Source organism: Pygocentrus nattereri, chromosome 10 (genome assembly GCF_015220715.1).
Source record: "Pygocentrus nattereri isolate fPygNat1 chromosome 10, fPygNat1.pri, whole genome shotgun sequence".
In the NCBI taxonomy this organism is placed as follows: Eukaryota; Metazoa; Chordata; class Actinopteri; order Characiformes; family Serrasalmidae; genus Pygocentrus; species Pygocentrus nattereri.
In genome coordinates this window covers 25,148,572-25,173,545 of record NC_051220.1, presented here as the reverse complement: position 1 = coordinate 25,173,545, position 24,974 = coordinate 25,148,572, and the positions used below count along the sequence as shown (strand labels likewise).

The window sequence follows — 24,974 nt, the reverse complement described above, 5'->3', positions numbered from 1 at the left end:
GCTAAGAAAAACTGTATACAAAAGCATACTGCAGTTGGGAATAACTGTATCCCACACTTATGGATAATTGGTTTGTTAGATGAAGTCACAGGATTTTGAGCTTGTTTAGAGCTAGAAAATGAGTTTACAAACCAAGTCCTCTTAGAACTGCACATCTCTGCAAGTCTCAATGAGCTGCTTAAATACACAAGGGCAGAAGACGACCTGTTAATTTGGATCCAGTTGTTCCAACACTCAACTTGCAATATCCTTGGTCCTAGTGCTCTACCACAGGAAGTCTTGAATGGAAATGGAAAGCAGAATTAAATGACTCAAGCACAAACACATTAGGAATTAAAATATAATTTATTAATTTACACTTTTACATTGACGGGGAAAAAAAAAAAAATCGCTATGCCATATTGTAGACTCAATACACAACTGCCTGTATGCAAAATGTTTTTTACTTGCTGGCATATGCAATGATCTGCTCCTGTGGACACAAGGGAGAAAACATATAATTAATCTTCGGTCAGCACTTTCCTAAGCTGTACTACACATATGATTCACAAAACTGCAAGGAATGCTTATTCTCTCTTTTGATCCAGGAGGTAAAAGTACATATTCTCCTTGCCGTAACCTACATTCAACTGGCATAACTCAGGATTTAGCATCTAGTATTATATGAGAGATAATCTCATAGCCTCCCAGGAGAATCCCTCACAACAAGTTATGGTCTTGTTGGTCAAGATCACTTAGTAAAAGGAATGAAACCGGTTCAGCGGCCTGTAATAAAAGGAGTGTGAAAACACAAGCCAACACTGCTTGTGTGCAGCCTTGCAACTCCACCCACACAGTTTCAGTAACAGTAAATTTGGGGCTAAACTTAGCTGTAGTAGTAGCTCCTGACCATGTAAATTACAGACACAGCTCTGCATATAAAGGCATGTAATCAAAGGACAAGAAGAGGGGGGGGGTTAGAGAGCAAGGAGACACCAGAGGAGCCAAAGTCAAAAGAGGGAGCAAATGTAAGTAAAGTGAAAGGAGGCTCAAAGGGAATTGGAAAGAGATGAAAAGAAAGTCCCAGGTGACAGAGGATAACAAGATGATGAAAAGAGACAGAATTTTGTTAATGCAGTAAAAAAAAGATCACAGAAAGGATCCCAAAATGTCTTCCTAACCAAGGACTGCCATCAATAGGGAAATGAGCATTGGATTTAAAATAAAAAATATTAAAACATTTTGAGTAAGTAGAAGGAAATGGTTACTTGCACAAGATACAGACATGGCAAAAGTGTCTTACTTTGAGGGGTGGTAGTGCATTGGTAGCTTGCAGGCCTAAGGTTCTCAGCAGCACCATGGGGGCAGCATTGGTGGAGTACAGCCTCTTCATGAGGTCGATGGCAGCCATCATGGGCAGATTGTGCCGCTGCCGCTCAGTCTCATATTCCAGCAGGTGCTGCATGGCGCCTGGAAGTCAAATGTCAAAGTGCCACAGCATAGGCTTTTTTAAATCGAATGTACAGCATGGTAAGCAACACAAAGACCTTAGAGTGTCTTTGTTTCTCTTGTACAAAAAAATTGCCTGTTCATCCATACTTGGTAATCGTATGCCATTTAACCTCAAAAGACTGCTGATATCAAGATTTCCATTTGTGGTGGGAAGTAATACACACAGTGTTCCTGGCAGTGATGTGAATCAAAAACATAAAATAATAAAGTACGTTTACAGATGCTTCTGTATATTAAAAAGCTCTATAGAATTGTTTGTGGTTTGAGAAATGGAAAAGACCTTACATCATGGGACATTCTGATCTTCAAGTGTGGCCTCAGGTATGAAGTCTAATATTAAATCTCATTCAGTAACAGACGAGTGGAAATTCCAACCACAGACCAGCCAAGGCCATAGTATTTCTTATCATGCACATGCAACGTGACTGAGTTATTGGAAAGTTCCTACTATGATTTTTCTGCTTGTCCCCAATGCACCAAGTCAATGTTTTTCAATCCAGTTCTCTGTGACCACCAGACAGTACACAGTCTATATTTTTTTGAGATAGAACAAAAAAGTTCAGTGTAGGGTAGCAGACCTTGAATCTAATCTCCGGTCCTAATATTTCACAGCGGTTAACTGAGCTGTTCATAACTACAAATGATTAGTGTCATAACTTCCAATAAACACAAAAATCCAGGACTGGAATTTGAATTCAAAGTCAAGAACTAAAGACCTTTGCTGTAGAAGCTCTGAAGCAATACACTAGGAAACTGCTCACCATATGCATTTCTAATGGCAATGACAGCTCTGACACTACTATTTGCTTAGGTTTATTAAATGAAAACACTATATTTCAGCCTATGAATATCTAAGCAAACAAGAAAATAAGTGTACAAAGTCTGATATTTTTATATGGCCTGGCAGTTCATGTTGGTACACTCACCAAGGTCTTTCCCATTAAATGCTGCTTGACTTAGCACCTGTGTCAGACAGGCCACATCCCCAAAACCTAGATTGGCACCTTGGCCTGCTAAAGGATGCACTCTATGTGCAGCATCTCTGAAAGATGAAGGAACAAGTCAAGGTTAGGAATAAACCTTGTAGTCACTGTGACACATTGAACTACACCCTATCATTTCAATACAGAAAGAATAACAATCAAAAAATACACAAATTATGAATTTGAATGATTTAGCTATAACTCTAACCAGCTAGGCAACAAAGGGCTTACACAAACAAGTTTCCACAAAAAAAGAAAAAAAATCCACATAGTTTGCAAAACCACCAACTACTGCCCACAAAGGCCACAGATATACATACCCAATGAGGGCCACTCTGTGGCGGATGTACTCAGAGGCATGGCCCATGCCCAGAGGGAACATGACCCGGCTCTTTGGACCAATGCCTGCCACGCTGGGCGGAAGCTGGCGGGTGGATGTACCATTGGGCATGAGGACGGACAGGGCAGTGCGGAACAGAGAACCGGCAGCCTCTATCAGATCAGACTGGTTCTCATTACTCCACTGTCGAAAACAGGAAAAATTAAACTGGCTGACGAACTGGAGGAGCATAGATTACAATAAAGAGACAAAAGTCCAACTGGATAATCTTCAGCACAGTCATCAAGGGCAAATACTTGGACAGTACAACCAGCAACTTATGAGCATCTATGTAACCACAGGGGTTGTTTTCCCTTGATAACTAAATTCTTTTGAGGAATAAAGTCATTTTGGCAGTGATGCACGGGCTTGGACTTGGTAGTAGAAAACCATTTATTCAATCTGCATCTCCAGCAGCGAGCAGTCTCTCAAAAATCTTAGGTTAAAAGGAGAATGTTTGTGTTTTTTGCCTGATGAGTAATTTTCAGGAATATTGCATGAATATTGAGGAATCCTGTACAGCAAGGGGCAACAAAACGTGTGACTAAACCCTGCACATTCACAAGTGTGATATCTTTATTCTACAAGTTCAACTAATTAAGTTGCTGACCAGGCCGCAAATTTGACTATGTTTGGTCTGAAGAAAAAATATTCCATGCAATAATGAACAACACTGGCAAGACATGGGTTTAATTAGCAAACCAGTCATGAAGACCAGCATGACTCAAATACGCAGGCCTGTGACCAGAGGCCTCAGTAAAAATAGCCAGCTTGAGAACAGGGAAGGTTTTTTTGGACTTCAACATATAAAACCATGTGAGGTGTATCTGTGTGAGGGCCAGGTCAAAGGCGTTAAGCCCTGACGAAGAGTGGCCAAGCCAGAACTATTGTTAAACATTTTCTGGGAAAGGTCAATCAAACACTGTGTGACTTCGGTTTTGGTGTTGGAAATGACACAAACTTTGTTGAACTCAGAACAGACAAATGCTGTGTGTCTGTTTTCATCTTGGCTAACAGTATTAGCCTAGTGACATTGTGTGTGAAGAGTTAGTTAGCAGATACCAAATGTGATCATTTCACTAAATAATGCCCAAAGTTCAATCTATAGGAGCAGTTTCTGTTGCGCCCTGGGCTTAATATGGCTGCCGTATCTTTCATGCTTCCTTCATTAGACTAAACAGATTAGAAAGTCTGACCAAGTTATTTGTGATATGTTATTTCAAACTGACAAAGGTAGCATTCCCACTTACATTAAAAACCTTCTGAAAAGCTAGATTTTATTTCACATGCAGTGTAGGTGGAGAGTTGAGCTCTGAACACTAATGCAAAATAGCATTCTACTGGAGTACAGTTGTCTGTGATATAAGGATCTGCTGCAATGACTTACAAACGCAGAGTTGATGGCATCCACAAAGCTCTCCTCATCCATTTGCAGGAGTTCTTCTGCATGCTGGTGGCTGGTGGACCAGACCAGGGAGCTCTCTGTGTCTGACAACTAATCACCACACACACACGCGCACGCACACACACGCGCATGCACACGAATGAAATTTATGAATACATGCTGTTTCTATTCAGGTACTTTAAAGTCAAACAATTCTCCTATAACTCCAAAATTATTCTGTCAGCCAAGAATTATTTAGTTTTTCACAGAAGTGACAATGCTAATGTAAAGAAAGATTACAGCTACAAGTTTAGCATTATGCCTTATAGGGCATAATGCTATAATAGTATAATAGTAAGGACATGATTCAGAATGTTGCACATGTTTGTACACTTTTGTACATTTTAATAGACTGTCAGTATATTATACAGTGTCAGAAACAAATCAAGTATATTTGAGATTACTTAGCAACTTGAAAACTGTAATGATAAAGTACAACTGTAATGATCCAGTTTGTATGATGCTCATCAACAGGGTATAGTCTGAAATGCAACTGCCTGACCTCAAGTACCAATCCACCTTCTTGTACAGTCAGTGGCAGCTTACCGGGAGCATTGCGATAGGTCCTTTTGGGAGGAACCTCTGCCATGCCACGTTGTTCTCAGTGGGCTGTACATGCGAGAAACACAAGTCAAAAGAGGAAAGTAGGGTTAACTTAAATACTTTAAGATTATCAAAAGCTCTCAGATTGCATGCCAATGACCATACACACAGTAAATGGTGGCATGTTGTGCCAGTAAAGCTCTCACCATACCTCAGATAAATGCAGAACCGCTACTACAGCAGACTGGTCATAATTCCACTTGACAGTGGGGATCCCTGCCTCCTTCCGCACCATGGAGTTGGGTCCATCAGCCCCAATCTATAAGAGCAGGGAGTAAATACAGTAGCATACTGCCCTCTCAAAAAGTTTCTTATATGAACAAAGCTGAGTAAACCACACACCCACTACATTCCTCTCACCAGCAGCTTGGTATGCAAAGTCTGTCCACTGGCTAAAGTCACTTTCACCCAAGGAATGGAGTCAGAAACTTGGTAAGGCCTGGGCCAGGTGTACTTTACCACTCTTGTTCTGTAATGCACTTCAACTTGTTCTGGACAAAACATGAAAGGAGGAAATATCCAGGGTTAAAAAAAGTTAAGAACTTGAAATTCATAAATTGAGTGACAAAATCTGACCCTTAACCTCCAAGTTTAAATGTGATACCTTGACAAAAAAAAAAACATTCACACAATTTGTAATAGAAATTGGAGCTATGAGGATACTGTACCTAATAAATAATAGAGGCTTTTATCTATTTCAGCACTGCAAACAAGTAATGGAAGATTATAATCACCAATAAGCATCATACAAAGTAGAGATGCACATACTGATGTTTTTATTGTACTTCAGAAGGGCAGAATGTTTAGTCCATGCTGTGGGGTGGGGTGGGGGGGGTTGTGCAGCTAGCCTACTTAACTATGGTTAAAAAGCTTGAAAATTACCCACCCATTACCATAATTCAAGGGGAAAAAAACCACCACAGCAGATAAACTGGGTAGATTTCACTACTCTAGTATTTTCTGAGTTTTGCTGCTATGAAACAGAATGAGTACCAAAAATGGACAGAAGTTCAGACAAAATTCAGGTTTGACAATGACCGCTACGACAGTGACACAAACCACTATGCTAGATTACAATTTGGCATTGTTGGAGACAAGTGTGTGATGATTCAGGTATGATGCAAGTGGTCATAATCTTCCATTATTTCTTAGCCTTTTAGCTCCAGTGCAAAGCTAATGAAGCAAATTTCAGACTAGCTGAGTGACTGCTGATCTGCTGTAAAGGATAAATCAAATAAATCTGATTAGTCAAGGAACTGTTGCTTTAAACAGACACTTGTCAAAATTTTCTTTCTTTCCTCTTAAGAGATCTGGGGGATCAAACTAGCAGAAAAAGGAAAACATGGTTTGGAAGTCATAAAGAGAATCAGTACACCACCCCATAAAACACTACTGGCTTCCCTTTCATTGGCAGGGCTAAAGTCACACTGACGATCCTTGTAATGAGCCTTGAAAGCCACATTTCACTGACTAATACTGTTTATCTACAAACAGATCATAAAATACACTCAAGCAGCTAACAATTACCCATATTACAGAGAAAACAAAATTAAGAAACAAATCCACTTCTCTTACAATCACTAGTGGTCAGCAATCCACCACATGAAAGGAGTCAGAATTATGCCCTCATCTGGAGACCATTCTGTCCACAAAACTGAACATTACTGCTTGTACACAAAGTGACAAATACTGGCTACTTCTGATTCCAAAGCCAAAACCCAGCTGGAAATGTCAGTGTAGCTCTGCTGCAACAACAGAAGCAGAACGACAAAACTACCGGAAAACAAGAGAAAAAGAAAGCTAAACTCGCACATGAATCCACACGTGCTGCCACATCTACTGAGTGTAAGAGGATTTCTTTTTTTTTGTTGCTGTTTAAAAAAAAATGTTTTTAAAAAGACAAGACTACGTTTGCAGAGGCATCTTGAGAGAAGTTAATTATAACAACAATTTGTTATAGCTAAATGCTGTCAGCACTTTGGTGTCCAGAGTTTGTGAGATGCTCCATTGCAAAAGTGTGGTTTTCAAATGGGTCAATAGACCACTGCACGTGTCTACACATGGCACCAGAAAGTCATGGAAACACTAATTCCCACCAGCAGAAATGTGCTGCATGATTGAAATAGCAGGGAAAACATGGGCTCATCAAAAGATGCTGGGTCTTAAAAAAAAAAAAAAAAAAAGGTTCAAAAGGAAAAAGTACAAATAAACAAAAGCAACAGGACAGAAACAAACAGCTTGTGGTGACATCATGTGCCAGGACAGCTGTAGAACCAACTGGGTCCACTCCAGGCTCCAGTCTACAGGCCCAGCAGGAGCAGCCCATTAAGCACCATAGGAAGCTCTCAAGAGTAGAAGAAAAACAGCAATAAATAGTGAATAGTAGGGTGCTGTTAATGGAAAACCGAAGGTCGCACAGTAGCAGGAGACACAACCTGCAGTATTTAAGTTGTAGAAAACCAATGTTTACTTATTTTGTAAATGATGTTGAGAGAACATGAGTTTTAATCTCTTGGTTCGGTTTTTCACTCTAATCAAAACCCACATCTGAACTGTGTATGATGTAAATCTAGGATCCCAAAAAGCAAACACATAAATAACTTGATAATTAATCAAAGTTCAAAAAGAGCCAGTTACCAGAGAGCGTCTGCAGCTGTTTAGTCAGAGCGGCCACGATGACATCGTTCTCTACGACATACGCCATCTCGTCCTGCAGATTCTCCTTATCAAACGTAATCAGGGCATCTGAACAGGCATCCCAAACCTAAAGGAAAGGGCCAATTACTGCTGTGGTTCACAACTCTATCCTTAAATGCACTACTCAGCTCCTATTTCTGGACTTCCAAGAGAGCACAAAATACGAACTAGAACACATCAAAGATATTCGGCAAAGGCCTAACGTTTGGCCAACCAAGCATCAATCTGGGTTCAGCAAAGGCCACCAACACCCCTTGGGGTTGCATGGTTGACTTAAACTCTCTGAGGCAACGTAGAAATATGAAATACCATTCTTTATGTAGATTTACGCCTGCATTTAAAGTCAGTAAAATAATAAATGTGAACATTACTGTCACGCTAAATTTTCTTCTCAGTGTGTTTTGCAGTGTTTGAGGGCCAGTTTTTTTAGGGTGGACTGCTTTTCAGCCTGTAAAATATTAGATTTACTTTAACACGACAGCATGACTTACATGTTGACACAGCTGTTTTTCTTAAGACATCAACTGACTCGTTACTAAGGTGACAAGCAATTTAGTCCCTGGGCAACACAATGCAAAGGCATTTTATCTTTCTGGTCAAAAAGCACTTTGGGATATGCCCATACTAAAACCACTAACAGTGGTGGGTTTGCACTTTCTGATACATGGTTGGGTGGAAGATTTAAAACGTGGCCAAACCCAGAATTACAATTTTACACATAGGAAAAACACCACTGTTGATAAGTTTCATGTTGCTATGTACTTTTAGTCACGCCCAAATTAAAATGGCCATTACCAAAAATGAGCCTTTTTACATGTCTACTTTTGCTCCAGTGATACTTGACAAGGTACAGACCGCTTTGGAAAGAGAAGGCAAGCCGATACCTCTATAGGAAACCTTCAAACTTTTAAAATATACTCTTTTGGTACGTGGCATTTCCCAAACCCATTTTGGTGTTTTGCCTCTAACCACCAAGTCTTAATGGAAGAATGAGAGGGAACCTTGTAGGCTGACCTCAATCCATTGCAATTCCTTCCCTTGTTTGAACATAAAAACATACACAACACAAAAAAAGAAAGAAGTTAAGGGGTACAGAAAAGGTACAGCGGGTGAGGGATGTCTCCATACGGCAAGCTCTGATGACATCCCTTGACTTGACCAGAAACCACAAGATGGCTTTTTGGCCAAAAAATAGCCACATCTTACAAGGTGGACCCACATTTCTACCACAGTGTAGAAACTAAGGGTCCTTTGCTACTGACATCTGAAGCTTTTATCTCCAACCCCCGTTTTCCCCACAATTCTGCCTAATTAGAAGACAGGAAACTAGGCTCTTATTTCAATCTGCTATGGCAATTTATAGCAACACATTAAACCAGATTCTAATATATAAATACTAAATGCAGTAATCACAAACAGGTCTGTTGACTCTGCGTTTGGGGCTTTTGCTTTCCAAATGGACTGCTCATGTTCTGAATGCTGAAGTCTAAGGCATTAATTGCTAGCTGGCTATTTATGTTTTGAGGACCAGCACAATGAACTGAGCAAAATATGACTTTTTTTGTTTTACTTGATGGCTTCACTGACCACAGAAAACTTCCTGTGCCATACTTTTGTGTATGTGGGAGTTTAAATTTGAAACATTGAAACTTATTTAGCCTCTTTATTTTTCTAATTACATGTTTTTTTTTTATTGGTATCTCTCTGTCTTTTAATTAAGCCTTACATTGTTCTATTTTAAAGGTACAGGAAGACCATCTTTATGTTTGGCCCCTCAGTTCCATATTACTGGCGAACTACATGGTCATGTGGCTTGTTACAATGTTGGAATAGAAAGAAAACTTCACTTCTGACCCACCCAGGATAGACAAGAAAGGCTTTTTCCCTTCAATCTATGAAAAATAAGCTTTTAGTAATATACACAATTGCACTACTTCCCTAATGATAACTTTATTTACAGAGATGTCAGTTATTGTATACTAACCTGCATTTTTTGGTAGGATTTGCATCTCAAATTGATGATATGATCCCAAGCGCCAAGACCTGTGATATAAAAAGATAGCCGAGTCATTGTATGAGAGAGAATTCAAATGGATTAGCAGATTAATCAGGCTTTGCCACTGCTGACTCTCATGCACACACAGTTGGCATATCCATTAACTGCAAGTTAAGCAGTTGTAACAATATTTTAATACAGCATAAATGATCAGATTCTGGGTAAGCAGGGGACTTAAGGCCAAATTAATTAATGATTATGTTATAGGATATCTAATAAAACAGGGCTAAATGACATTTGAAATTATGAGGCCAATTATTTACATGTGATTAAAATATATATTTATGATGCACTTTAACATACATTTTCAAAGGCATTTTTAACATTTGTATTGTGCACTTTGTCTCCAGTTTTATGGCAAAGGTCTGATAAACCAGTCTTTGTTTAGACAAAACTGAACCATCAAGATTGCCCACATAATGTATATTTCCCTCAAATTGCACCAAACAGTTCGAGTTAAATGAATACAATGATGGAAGGAAATGAATAGGGACAACAGTCATGCCTCTAAATTTTTGCTATGCCCGTGTGCCAGAGAGAGCCAGTGGGTCATTCACTGACCTACTTCCTGGTGGATCTTCTATACACAAGCATCGCTGCAAATAGGCTTAATGACAGGGAGTGTCCCCTCTAAGAGTTTTGCAATCATTGGACTAGATGTACTTTTCCCCGCCGGGTACAAACAGATTGGATAATGCCCCTCAATTCACCAGAATGTTGTTTTAAATAAAGCCTTGTATGGTTCATCATACACTCAGCCGTTCATTCCTTTACAGCATGACACATGGGAAGCTGCATGCAATCTAGAATGACTTAACTGACTCACTGTAAAAGAATACATCACATCTTAGACTAGAACAGACTATTTTTTGCCTCTGTTCACGGAAATGTGTATCTCCCATTTTCCAAAGCTTACAAAATGTAAGTACAAAAATATCAATCTATATACAGTACTGTGCAAAAGTAATTTATTTAATATCCTGTCAAAACAGCCACTATGTACAAGTTACTACTTTCTCAGACTTTAAGATAAAGTACAATTTATCACAATTGTATATTAGGGTGTCCATTCTTTGCCATTATGGCAGCTTCTATTCTTTTCATTAGATCTGCTTTCAGTTTTCCAAAGAAATCTGCAAGGATATTTTTCTATTTCCAAAGTTCAGGCTTAGATGTTATTTGCATTTTCTGCTTCTCACAATGCGAGTAATTCCAAACACATTCAGTGTTGCTTATATTTGAACTCTGTTGAAGTCAATTAATTGATCAGAATCCACCAGCAGCTTAACTCCTGCTCAAGAGAGGAACTTGATTTTCTCCCACCTATCAAAGATGAAAGCTTTAAGTGCGGTTTATCTGATGGTGCTCTACAAGGTCTTGCACGTTTTTTTTAGGAGCTCCACTTTCTCTAAATCTTTTGATGCACTTTGAACTTAGATTGTAAAAACTCATCTTTCTAAATTAAATTAAAAAAGGGTGGACTGACCTTTTTAAACAGTACACAGCTTAGGCTACCAGAGTAATTGTACTCACTTATGGTTAGAGGTAGGCTACATGACAAAAATATATTGTGATTCTTCAAGAAATTTTCATGATACACAACATTACAATATTTATTTTTTCAGAAATCTGATCAGATGGAACAAAAAAGAAACAGTTGTGCTACATTTTTTAATAAATGCTATCAAAAACTGTGAATACAGTAATTTTGTTCAATATCTGTCAAAGAGTGTTGCGCTAAATCCAGACTAATTTTGCTCTCTTCGTAATCAAACACACAGTTGGTCAGTGAAAAGTACACTGTATTGTATTATGATATATCACAAAATAACTGTACATTGTCATATTACCCAGCCCCACTTACGCTAATAACACTCCTGCTCATTGTTCTACTTCTGTTGTTTGGAGGCTTTTTATATAGTGGTTTTGCTGTATGTATGCAACAGAACTTTATCAAAGTCTAACACACCTGTTATGCACTTCACTATGCAGCTGAGATCAAAAGCATAATTTGTTTTAATGCACATTTGGGCATTACGACTGTATGTATCCAAATGAATCAAATGTTTGACAGTCAGTGAAACATGATCACTACATTAATTGAGGATTACATGTGAATTCCAATGTGATGCAATGTACCGCTCAGGAGTGTTGCTGAGCCAGGGCTGATAGAGCTGACCCTTGTGCTGTACACCTCAGGTGCCTTGTCCATCTCTTTCTTGGGACCAGCTTCCAGCAGAAGAATCTTTTTGCTTTGCAAATTTGGATCAAAGCCTGTAGAAACAAAAACAGACATGCTAAATTGGCGAGGAGGCTATTTCAAGTGGCCTGACAAAGTCAGAGCATTTTCCCTCTTGCATGAAAATTCCCGTTTTCATAAGATGTGCATTTTAATTGCACCTTGGGCACGTTTGCACCCTTAGACCCGGGAGTGTGTGTTTCACTGAAACCGCAATTGCAGCCTTAACTGGTGAGGGCAGTTATTCGCTGCCTAACTAAATACTTCCATCAAACAAAATAAGCGCTTCGCCTTCATGTGGAGAAGGCTGGGGTCAGAGAAAAGTGAGGGGGGAAATTAACGTTATGGCTAGGGAGTTGACAACGCTGTACTTAGGCAAATCGTGGGAGATTCTTAACTCGCACGAAGTCGAAGCTTTGTACGCAAAACACAGAAGGGAAGGGACGTAAACCGGCTGTCTGGATGGTAAGCTGAATGAATGTAACTACGAAGCTGAAGTTTTCTTCCCATCTTCCAGCTTCTTGTTCGAATTTTCTCGTTCCATCTTAAATGGTGCAGTTTAATGCTTGAGGCGCCACCGCACGCGCCAGAATGTAGAATTTAAGGTGGAACGGGAAAACTCGAAACAGTAGCTGGAGAATAGGAAGCAAGCTTCGTCAATACTGTTGAGACTGGGCGACACTCACCAAGAGAGCATGCCATAGCGGTCCCCACCATGCCTCCGCCGGATATTATTATGTCGTATACATCATTTTGGGCTTTGCCCGATTCCTCTTCGGACTCGGTGGACGAGAAGCCTCTAGTGAAGTTTCCTAATCTGGCTCCGTTCACGCTCCTAACAGTAACATTAACGCACGGCCGCCCAACTGCCACCGCCAGACTAATTCTCCTTAAAGTGAACATTGTTACTTAGCAGAGGACGAGGCGAGTGCGCTCTGCTCGTAAAAAGTACGCTACAGCACAAACTCAGAGCAGTTCTCCTTCAGTCTGTCCTCTTATTCGACATCAGGACTAGTTCGCTTTCTCCTCTGGCCGTGTTGATGCAGCTGCTGCTGCGTAAGTCCTCAACAATCAATCGACTTCCTGTCTTGTTAAAGGACTTTCCAAAACCAATTTCGTTTTAAAGCTACCAGCTTTCTATATTTAAGATATTTACTTGTAACTATATTTGGATTTCATAAGAAAACGGTGAAGTTACTAAGATCCTTTAGCATGTTAGAGCTCCTACGATGTACACAATAAAGTGCTGACGTATTAGATTTCGCCATCTATTGCCCTGGAGGGGAATTACAGGAAGGCATTTGAAAGAGGAAAGATACCTTTCTAAAAATAAGATGTTGAGTATGAAAGGATAAATTGTTCCATGTCATTGTTTCAGGGTAATTTTTTAATAATAACCGAACAATAACCGTTTTCCCACAGTTTCCGAATGTTAAAGCCCATCATATTTGCGCGTCCCCGGGCGCTGGTGGGTGGGGATTCGTGCGCTGGAGATCATGTCCACGTCTGGCGACCGTTCCGGGGAAATGAAAAGTAAAACGCTATCATCGGATTATGTCTGTGTGCGTCCGTGACCGCATCATGTTGGCCGCACTATGAATCAGATGAGGAGCCGATGAGGAGCCTGAGTAAATCGCTGGACAGAATTGTAAGCTGCGTTAACTTGGAGGCAAATTGACTAATATTTCTGAATAGCCCAGTGTAAGTTAACATTTACGGACAGCCACTTTAAGCGTACACCTGCATGTCTCATGGGTGATAGAAACATTTGCTTTTACGAGATTTCCACCAAAATAATGGCGTGTTGTGGGTTCGGCGTTACGGTTGCCATAGCAACGACAACCCACCACTTTCCAATGCAACAGGCGCTGTTCACTTATAGCATACCCCAAGAAACACCAGTGCTACAATCTTACAAAAGATGGTTCTTCAAGGGTTCTTTAGTAAAAGGAATGGTTAGAACCATTTTATGCTTTTCATTTTTCAGATCAATGAATAATGTGTAGTATATGGTTCTATGATGAACTTTTTTGGAAGTGGTTCTATATAGAATGAAAGGTTCATATACAACACATTTATTTAATCTGAAGAACCATTTCCCCATTTAAGCATGAAATTGTTTTATATAGAACTCATGGTGTGTGTGTGTGTGTGTGTGTGTGTGTGTGTGTGTATATATATATATATATATATATATATATATATATATATCATGACAAACGGTATTTCTCAAAAATATAAGTGACTAAAGTTAAATTTGCTACTCTCTACTAATCTTTTTCTAATGTAAGTTAAATTGCTACTCTTTCCAGGCTTTCCTGCCCGTAGAAGATTCAATGTCTGAAAAGAGCATTGCTCAGCGAGGGATGATGGGAATTTCAGAGAAGCTACATTCCCTTTCAGAAAACAGGGAGAGTTCTGAGATATTTCTGGAGCAGCATTTAGAATTCCTGAAAGCTACACACCGGCAGCAGCTCCAGCAGATTGAGCTGCAGCACCAGGCAGGTCTGGAAAGTAGAATACTACAGAATTCGCTGCTGTCTGAAAACAGAGACACTTCACGTAAGACCAGTGGACCACAAGAACCTCCCAGTAGTGATGGGAACAGTGTTAAAAACAGAGGAGGTACCTACATGTAAGTTCACTTGTTATAAGACACACTTCTTACAGATACAATACTAGTCAAAAGTTTCGACTCACCTGATGGAACATCCTGATAACTAATAAGGGAGACGCATCTCCCTTATGCATCTAAACATTTGACTAATACTGAATCAGCGCGGGATAAAAGTTGGGAGGTCCAAAGTCTAAGACTACACTGAAAATCTGGATTTTTTTATTAAAAAAATAATCTGAGTTTGACATAGTGCATAAACACGGCTAAAGTTGAAAAACATTCCATTTACTCCTCAGTCCATACAGTCCATAAACTGAAACAGCTGCAAAATCAGCCTGTTTTAAATTCATTGTTTCTGTAATGTCATGAAAAACATTTACATCTGTCCAATCTGTCCAGCCTACAGCAGTTTAGCACTGTCCACTCACACCAAAGTTATAAGGACTGTTTCAGCCAACTTTTAAAGTGAGGCAGCCAATCAGAACAGAGCACACTGACATATATTACTTTGCAAGTACATTAATAAAAACAGCCTATTTATTTGTAAGGGATAAAGATAGGTTGGCACATGGTCATGTAAATATGAATTATGACTATCTTTGGTGCATAAAACCACAGTGCCACATTGGACCCTGGGAAAAGAAAATAATAGCAAGCAAAATTTAGGATATGTACTCTTTAAACCTGGAAATAAATAACAGAAAGCTATAGCAATAAATAACAGAAAGCTATGAAAAAATTTAAAACAAAAAAGTGTTGCGACAAATTAAATTTGTGACATTGACCGTGACGTGTTTATGCGTTTGTAGAAAAAGGTCCGATTTTTTTGTCTTATTCGTTTCATTGAAGCACAAGTTCAGATGACTCTCATGTGGATTTAATCTACTCATCAGAGACTTTTTCTCAAATTTGACTGTACGCCAGCTTGAGTGCACACTCATTAAAGCAAAAGGATGACATAACAAATATTAAGAAATTCTCAAAATGCATTATTTTTCACTCAGTCTTTTGGCTGGTAACACAGCACTGTAAAGGAAAGTATTGTACTAAATTAGAAACAAATGCAAAACATTCTTTCACTAGTGATTTCAGACTTCTGGACCCCACAGTACCTTTTAAACATGCCACTGAAAGTTCAGATTGTGCTTATTATGTGGTAATGATGTTGTCTCTCTGAACCTAAAGGTTTAATAGACCAAAGAGATCTTCCTCCACACCTGACCTAAGTACCAAGATGAACCTGGGGAAGTCTTTCGATCCAGTTATGCCCCAGACACGTGGGAGCCAGTGGCAAGCTCTTCTCCAGGTCAAAGAGTCCCAGCAAGCCATATTTGACAAAGAGGAAATAGACTGGGCCGAGTGTCAGAAACAGTTCCGTGTAGCACCTGTTCCTGAGCATGTCTTCATGTCCCTTTATGATAATATTGTCAGTGAGCAGAAACGGATGAGGCAGGAGGGACGACAGCAGAGGAAAGAGTTCCTCTTATCCATGCAGAGACCCTTTACTTTCCACCAGAGAGAGCGGATGAAAGAGAGGCCAAAGCAGGAGAAAGCCACTGATAAACAGTGTGAAAACAGCAAGTTTGCTGGAAGGAGGAAAGCTATACCCAAGGCAGTAACAGATCCAGCCATCTCTGAACATTTAAAAGGTCCTCCTCATACAATTTTATCACCACAGATTAAGAGTCAGCACTTTTGCCACATCTGTAGCCTATTTATTATTATTTGTAGCCAGAGCTTATAAGCAAAAGATTTGTAAGAAGTAAGTCAGCTGTAAAACTGTTAGTCTATGCTTCCTATTAATTTTTCTGTAAGTAGTAATCAGCCTCCTTTTTTAAAGGAATAGTTCAATGAAGATCAAATTCACACAGTTTCCCTTTACCTTGTAGACCATCAGCTATAGCATATTTGGTGTCTGACGTTAGCTTCCACAGCCATGAGTATAATGTAGCTAATAAGTAATGCACAACTTTACTCCACCAATTAGCACTGTGCAAACTGCATAAATCATCAGTCATTTGTGTGTTGAGGTGTTATGTACAAGTGTATGCAAATGTTTGGGTAGCCTTGGCCATTTAAATGATTTTTTTTATGATTTAGTTTAAATTTGATCAACATAAGAAATAAAAAGCAATTGTATTGTGTAACAGTTTGGACAGCCAACAGATATCTAACGCCGATATTTAGTGGAATTAATTCTTCCCTTACTTGTGCAGTGTTTCCTGTGCCACTGGCTGCCACACAACACAAAGCACAATAGATCTGCCCACTTAACACTTGACATTGGGTTCTTTTCATCAAATGCTGCTTCCTTTTTCCCTAAACATAACTTTAGTGATTGTAGCCAAAGCATTCTGTTTTTGCTTCACCAGTCCACATCACTTGCTTCCATAACATCTCTGGCATATCTAGATGTTGTTTTGCACACTTTGTGCACATAATGACATTTGTGATGAGGTTGCATATAAGGTTTCCTTATGAAAACTTTTCCATGCAAAATTATGTTTGTGCAAAATGCACGGCACAGTACAACAGAGCACCACCATTCCTACCACTTCTGACTCACATAAACCTTCCTGCAGATTCTTTGCTGTCATTTGGGGGTTTTTGCTTTGTCTTTTTGGCCAGCATACAAGCAGTTCCATCTGAGAGCTTTGCCTTGACCTTTTTGTTGTTTTGACTTAACCTCCACACTTCCAGTTTCTTAATATGCTTCATAATGACATTTTGGACCATTAAAATTGTGATCTGTAAGCCATTTATAAAGTCGTTTGCTGCAGTGGTTGTGTTTACTTCATCACTTCAAAAATAAAGATAAAGTGGTGCCCAAACCTTTGCATACAGCTGTAATCTCAAATTGGATTTTTATATGATTTCTGACACTAAATGACATATATAATAAAGCCTGAATTTTGCTAACCTGTCCTGGCAGATCAACAGCATTTAAGGTAAAATAAAGCTCATTTATTGCAAAGCTTTACCTTCAGAACTTCTAATCCTCAATTAATGTCACAGAGGAGGAGCAGAAGAGGAAGATCCGCATTCAAGCGAGGGCTCAGGAGACCCTCAGGGCCTCTTCAGCCCCCATCCAGAGCCAGGCGCCCAGAGCTGATGGCCAGCAGACACGCACTGCCCAGAGGACCAAGAGCAGAGTACTTGGCTTTTTAGAGCAGAGGTCATCCTTCCAACCAGTGATCAATGCTCAGGTCCCAGACTTTGATAAGCTGTACCAGGCCTTCCAGAGAAAGCTGATGGAAACGGCAGAAAAGAGAGAAGTTACCCTCTGCCAACCATTCAAACTGCGCACATCTACTCTGCAGCCACGTCAGAGCAGAAGCAGCACAGACCAACCGCTGGTTGGTTTCACTTTCATTGCTTTTTTTGTTTTGTAAATTTAGCATTAAATTCTTATTTGAGGTTTTAGGTCAAATAAAATAAAATTAAATTGCTATTTGAGGTCTTCTTTGAAGTCTTTTAAAATTCCTCAGACGTGTGTACTGTAAGTTTTCACTTTCCTATCATTAGAGCTCTACAAGCAAGAGCAGTTTGAAGAGAAGCAATTCATTTGGTGGCTTGACATCATTATCCATGGATACTCTTCCAACTTACATAACGGATGCTGCAAGAAAAAGGTCCATGGCAATAAGGTGAGCTGGAAGCTCTAGAAAGCCAATACATATTATTATTATTATACTCTATATTATACTATATTATATAATATATATTATACTCTTTATATATTTCTTAGTTTTTTTCTCCCTCACACAGCAAAGTGTCATCTAAAGTAAAGTGCATTTTAAACCAGTACACACATTGAAAAATGCTTAACTCCTCCTAGGTACTATGTAATAATGTAGTAACAAGCATCAGCTTAATTAGTAGTTCTTGGTTTAATTATGTTTGTTGCCAGCTAACTTTATAGTCCTTACTAAGGCATAATAAAGGACGCATAAATGTTATATAAAAGAGTATGATATATTTTACTGTAAGTTATATTAAAGCTATACCCAGCCTGGCGGACACGTTTAGGCTTAGGTCTTAAAAGACCTGAGGCTTAAAGGAAAGTGGAACTTTCCGAGAAAATGATTCCTGATTTTTTCTTTTTGTTCTCAATTTTTTCCCACACTACGCAGGAAGTCTCTGGAGCTGCGGGACAGTAAGGAGCAGGAAAATGCTGAGTGGATGAAACAACACCAAATGAATTCTCAAGCCATGAGTAGAGCAGTGGCAGCACGGGCCAAGGCCATGGACCCACATAAGAGTCTGAAAGAAGTCTATCAGGAGAAACTCAAGCAGCACAGGCAGGCACTCTTCTTCTGACCTTAAGGAACAACCATGACACGTCATGGTTTTATGACATCAGTATCTCGTCTGAATTCATTATTTTTTCTTATCACTGCAGACACGCTGATCAAGAAAGGGTGAAAGATTATAAAAGGGAACTTAGGGAGATGAAAGCTCGAGTCACAGCCCGCCCGTACCTCTTCGAACAGGTCTCACAGGTAGTGCAGCCTTTTTGTAATTTCATTGTCATCACAATATGCTTTTAATTCTTAAATATAGCCTTTCGAAAATATATGAAAACATACATTTAACAGAAAATTACACAACAGTCTCCAACACTGAATATAATATTAAACCAGTGTTTAATGTGTTTTTCATTTACACTCTTTATTTTTGTGCATGCTACTTCAATTTGAACTTTTCCATCATTCAGATCTTAAATCCAGTGAGTTATGGCTGTGTCCTCTTAAAGAAAAAGATGTTCCAACAGAGTCTGACATTGTTTCCCTTCAAAAAGTCTATAAAATAAAAAAATACACAAAATAATCAACTTGCAACTTGGGGAAAATTCAAAAGAAAATTTCCAAAACTGGATTTCAAAAAATTATTATATCATACAGAGAAAATGGAACTTCTAAGAAAAGTTTGAGAAATTTCAAATTTGTTATCAGCACATAGACATTTATCTTATATATATATATATATATATATATATATATATATATATTATTTATAAGCTTTTATAAGCTTTGAAAGATGGGAGAAAATCAAGCTCCACCATTTGTGCTTCAGATTTGAAAAAAATTCACAGTGTAGGAGGCGGACGCATATGCGGAGATAAACAAGATTTATTATGGGCAAATACAGGGTCACGGTCAAAACGGTCCAGGGTCAGGGAGCCAACATGGACTGAACGGGGGGCAGACATGACATAAACCAGAATCAAACAAACACCAGTACAACCAACACAGCATATAACACAAACAACACGGACAGAAATTCAAACAAAGACCAGTCAAAACAAAGGGCAAACACAGGGCTTAAATATGACACCGGGAAGACGAGGGACAGGTGAAAACAATCAGGGGCGGAGTCACAAAACAAGGGGCATGAACCAAAACAAAGCACATAAAAGACCAAAACAAAAAGCACATGGAGTGGGAGGAGCCAATCGTGACACACAGGTGTGGGAAGACAACACTATGAGTTTGAAAGGAAGTGTGGGTGTCAAGAACTTTTACTGAGATCTTTGAGAAGGCAGCATGTATGCCATTGAAGCAAGGAAAAACTCTTTAGGCCATCAGTGAGCAAGTGGAGGATCAGTGCATGTTAGGGGATGTGTAACAATATCTGGATTTAGTGACTTGTTTTTGAGTGAAGACATCATGAATGCTGATAAGTTCAAACAAGTTTTAATACATTATATAGTGCCCTTCATTCTACAGCAAGATAGCAACTCCAAGCACACTGCTGAGAAGATCAAGAGATACTTATCTGCTGGATGCTGCTGGTGTTCTCAGAACAGTGGACTGACAATATGTCACTGACTGTGTTTGGTATAACTTAGATTGTGTGAAACAGAAAATGTAACCAGCATCTAATACTGAACTTGCAGATTTCCTTGCAGATTTCTTTGAAAAACTGAAAGCGACTGTAATAAAGGCAGGTCAATGCAAAGGGCCTCTGAAAAAAAACTACTGGCTTCCTACCTAACAACAACAACAAATTTAACTGTTGAACTGGTGGAGCTGATTATTAATATTAGATCTGCAAACATGTACTCTGTTAATACGAGTTCCACTGAAGTGCACTACAGCTTTCTTTCATTATGGTCTGTTTTGACTTCGATAACAACATGGGCATCCGTAATATTTTCCGTAATAATGTTAATCACTGAGGGAGAAATTTATACATGTTCCCCTGTTGTGGTTTCTGAACACACAGATTCTTGGACCCCTGAATACTTTCCCTTTTTTCTGATGAATGTAAGCAAAGAAATATTATATGATATTGTTGAAGCTTTGGTGCAATTTATAGCTAAATATATGTTTTCAGCCTTTTCCTGGTGCTGAAAATAACTTGAATGAATAACTTGTAATTAATGGCTGTTTTGACTGGAAATTAATATAAATAAATATAAACGGCTGGTCTCTGACTTTTCCAACCAGCCAGAGCCTGCAACCATACTTCCATTCTTCAGTGTTTCCTTTCCAGTTTAATTTTAATTTTTATATTCTTTCTTATAGAAAAATGCAAAGAGCGATGCAGAGCGCAGATACAGAACCACCCTAGAGCAAGCAGGATTGGACGAAAACTTCGTAAGATCCAAGGGAGCAAATGATGAAAGCCAGACATCAAAAAATAAGGATACAGACTCTGACAGCGATGGTGAACAACACAGCTCTGAAACTGACATTCAGCAAAGGTATGCACATATTTGCTTTACGGACAGTGCACATTTGTACATTTACATAAATAAATAATTAATTAAATAAATAAATAACTGCCCTAGCGTTACTTCTAGTGACTTGCACTTACTACACATAAATACTATTTACTTTGTGTTCACTTTTCAAAGGTCTACATTTGTGCTTTTTTTTGAAGCTGACCTATTCTATAAGTGGAATGTTATTATAACAGTGCCACATCATCATACACTGGGTTAACAGTGAAGCAGCATGTTAAATACTTATTGGGGTTTCAGGGGGTGGTATAATTTTAGTCCTTCTTTAATGATCCATAATATACACATTAAAGTTAAATATGACTCCTCAATTGGAAACTGAACGAGCCATATGCTATACTTTCATATAGAATGACGTGTTATATTATGCTTGGAGATGCTGAGAGAATATAAGCCTGTGCACTTAAGATGTAGTGATTGTATGGATAGAAGGTATAATAAACTGCAACTGTTGCAGGGAAGGAAGCAGGGAAGACAGCGGGCAAAGCGAGGAGGGAACGGAAGAGAGCATGAAAACCAAAGAGGAAGACGTTTGCTGACAGTGAGCAAGCAGCTGGTATAAGAATCAAATATGTTTGTTTATGCGGTGAGGAGCATGCTGCTGTCAGACCCAACAACACTGGTGCACTCATATCATTAAAGGCCTTTTTTCGTAACAGCATCTCAGCAGTAAGATGATTCTTATATGGTATAGTGAGCATCACAGTGAGCACCCCCTCTACCAGTTAAGATGATCTTAATGCTAAGGTGCTTTTGGGAAACTGGGCTAAAGTCAGTTGAGCATTTCAGTCTTACTGAAAGCTGACTCTGAAATGTGGTAGACCACCTTCAGTTTGGAGATATGCTGTCCATCAAAAATTTGGGGACACCCCTCTTTTTTTTTACCCCTCTTACTTTTCTCTCTGTTACTATCCTGTTATATTTACTAAGAGTGACATTAATTACCGATAGCAGATTATCTAGTAAGACTTTCCATGCAAATGAACACAGGAGCAACTTCATTAACATATGAGTGTTGAAAGCTTTTATCCTTGTGTTTAAGGTTCAAATTGTGACTCCTTAGGTTGAAATAATTACTTATTTTCTTGAGATTTTGAATTAGTATGTCAAATTAATAATACATTAAGACACAACCATAATTATTTCATAGTTATTAAGTAATTATTTTAAGACAATAAAACATTATGTCAACATAATCTATCAGAAATGAAGGAAAACGTAACGCATGTTCATTTTCAGCTGGTTTGATGAGCTGAACTTCTGTTTCGTTTCATGTGCTTGAAAGCCATGCAATATTGTAAAATACTGCTCAATTCACTAAGCGCATCCTGGTGGTTTGAGAATTGTATGACATGCGCAATGTATTAAATCATGGCAGTGACAATTTTACCACTGTGTAGAAGAGCTGTTTTAGTCATGCAGTGAATGCAGAGGCAGATTTTTTTTTAAATATGTGCTTTTGACAAACATTTGGAAGATTTAACAGGCAAATCATTTGTAAGGCAAAACCTGCTTTTAAATTTGATGCTAACAACACATTTCAACAAAATTGGGACAGGGCAACAAAAGACTAGTAAAGTTGTGTAATGTTAAAAAAAAACAAAAACATTTGGTTAATTGGCAACAGGTCAGTACCATGACTGAGTATACAAGGGGCATCCCAGAGAAGCTTTCAGAAGATGAGGAGGGGATCACCACTCAGTGAAAGGATAGTGCAACAATTCAAGAATAACATTTCTCAACATAAAATTGCAAAAACATTAAAATCATTAAAAAGCACATAATGTAATTAAAAGATTCAGAGAATCCAGAAAAATATCTGTATGTAGAGGACAAGGCCAAAAACCAATATTAGCTGCCCATGATCTTTGGGCCCTCAGGCAGCACTGCATTACAAACAGATCTGATTCTGATCACTGCATGGGTTCAGAAACAGTTCCAAAAACCATTTTGAACACAGTTCATCGCTACATCTATAAATGCAAGTTAAAAATCCACCATGCAAAGAAGAAATCATATATAAACAGATCCACAAACAACGCTGCCTTCTCTGGGTCCATCATTTAAGATGGACTGAGGCGAAGTTTAAGATGGATTGAGGCTCATTTAAAATGAACTGAGGTGAAGTGGAAAACTCTCCAGGGGTCAGAATCAAAATTAGAAATTCTGTTTGAAAATCACAGACGCTGCATCTTCCGGGCTAAAGATCGTACAGCTTGTCATCAGCGCACAGGTAAAAAGCCAGTATCCATTATGGTATGGGGTAGATTTGTGCACATGGGTTACATAGGATGGGTAACTTGTGCATCTCTGAGAGGACCAGTGATGCTGAATGAGATTTCTGGCATCATATGCTGCCATGTAGACAATGTCTTTTTCAGGGAAGGTCTTGCTTATTATTACAACAGCATGGCTCTGTAGTAAAAGATTGCCTGCAGTCCAGACCTGTCACTGCTGAAAACATTTGGCGCATGATGAAGCGACCCTGAACTGTTGAGCAGCTGAAATACTATATCAAGCATAAACAGGAAAACATTTCACTTTTAAAACTACAGCAGTTAGCCTACTCAGTTCCCAAATGCTTACAGAGTGTTGTTAAAAGAAGAGGTGATGCAACACAGTGGTAAACATGCCCCCGTCCCAACTTTTTTGAAATGTGTTGCTGACATCAAATTCATGTATTTTTCAAAAACAATAAAATGTCTCAGTTTCAACATTTGATATGTTGTGTTTCTACTATTAACTTAAATTAAATATAGGTTTAAATGATTTGCACATTATTTAATTCAGTTTTAATTTAATTTTACACAGCAACTTCTTCTTCTTTCGGCTGCTCCCTTTAGGGGTCGCCACAGCGGATCATCTGCCTCCATCTTGCCCTATCTACTGCCTCCTCTACTTTCACACCAACCATCTCCATGTCCACCTTCACTACATCCATAAACCTTCTCTGAGGTCTACCTCTTCTCCTTCTACCCGGCAGCTCCATCTCCAACATTCTTTGACCAATATATCCACTATTCCTCCTCAACACATGTCCAAACCATCTCAACCTGGCCTCTCTGGCTTTATCTCCAAACTGCTCCACCTTCACTGTCCCTCTGATCTGCTCATTTCTAATCTTGTCCATCCTTGTCACTCCCAACGAAAATCTCAGCATCTTCATCTCCGCCACCTCCAGCTCAGCCTCCTGTCTTTTAGACAGAGCCAAACCATACATCATAGCAGGACGCACCACTGTCTTGTAAACCTTCCATTTCACAGCAACCTTTTTGCAAAATGGGGTTGGATTATTCCTGATTTTAATAAGTTATTGCAAACTGATCAATTGCACCACAAAAGATTTTGAAAAGCTAGGCATCCCCAAACTTTTGATGGTCACTTAATATGTTTGTGTGTGTGTGTGTATATATATATATACAGTGGGTTGCAAAAGTATTCATACCCCTTGAACTTTTCCATATTTTGTCACATTACAACCACAAACATAAATATATTTCACTGGAATTTAATGTGAAAGACCAACACAAAGTGGTATACAATTGTGAAGTGCAAAGAAAATTATACATGAATCAAAACATTTTTTACAAATAAAAAACTAATAAGTGCGACGTGCAAAAGTATTCAGCCCCCCTGAGTCAATACTTTGTGGAGCCACCTTTTGCTGCAATTACAGCTGCAAGTCTTTTAGGGTATGTCTCCACCAGCTTTGCACAT

General features: G+C 38.9%; 2 protein-coding genes across 4 annotated transcripts; one reads left to right on the top strand and one right to left on the bottom strand.

The window, feature by feature from the left end:
• Nucleotides 1–326: 326 nt before the first annotated feature.
• Nucleotides 327–13,137, bottom strand: coq6 (coenzyme Q6 monooxygenase). The gene is made up of 12 exons (XM_017711829.2): nucleotides 12,579–13,137; nucleotides 11,793–11,927; nucleotides 9,582–9,640; nucleotides 7,538–7,664; nucleotides 5,261–5,391; nucleotides 5,052–5,159; nucleotides 4,844–4,906; nucleotides 4,241–4,348; nucleotides 2,795–2,997; nucleotides 2,418–2,533; nucleotides 1,283–1,449; nucleotides 327–472 (listed from the first exon to the last, which is right to left on the bottom strand). Exons 1-12 carry the CDS (start codon nucleotides 12,793–12,795, stop codon nucleotides 443–445), a joined length of 1,464 nt encoding a protein of 487 aa, XP_017567318.1. The 5' UTR covers nucleotides 12,796–13,137; the 3' UTR covers nucleotides 327–442.
• fam161b (FAM161 centrosomal protein B) lies at nucleotides 12,283–23,735 on the top strand. 3 transcript variants are annotated; one of them, XM_037541879.1, is made up of 9 exons: nucleotides 12,283–12,357; nucleotides 14,205–14,527; nucleotides 15,695–16,158; nucleotides 17,525–17,865; nucleotides 18,035–18,156; nucleotides 18,643–18,810; nucleotides 18,912–19,011; nucleotides 21,040–21,218; nucleotides 21,715–23,735. In XM_037541879.1, exons 1-9 carry the CDS (start codon nucleotides 12,355–12,357, stop codon nucleotides 21,794–21,796), a joined length of 1,782 nt encoding a protein of 593 aa, XP_037397776.1. In that variant the 5' UTR covers nucleotides 12,283–12,354; the 3' UTR covers nucleotides 21,797–23,735. The 3 variants fall into 3 exon arrangements, with proteins under 3 accessions (XP_037397776.1, XP_017567319.1, XP_037397777.1); XM_017711830.2 differs by lacking the exon at nucleotides 12,283–12,357 and adding an exon at nucleotides 13,365–13,540; XM_037541880.1 differs by lacking the exon at nucleotides 12,283–12,357 and adding an exon at nucleotides 13,415–13,593.
• Nucleotides 23,736–24,974: the final 1,239 nt, after the last annotated feature.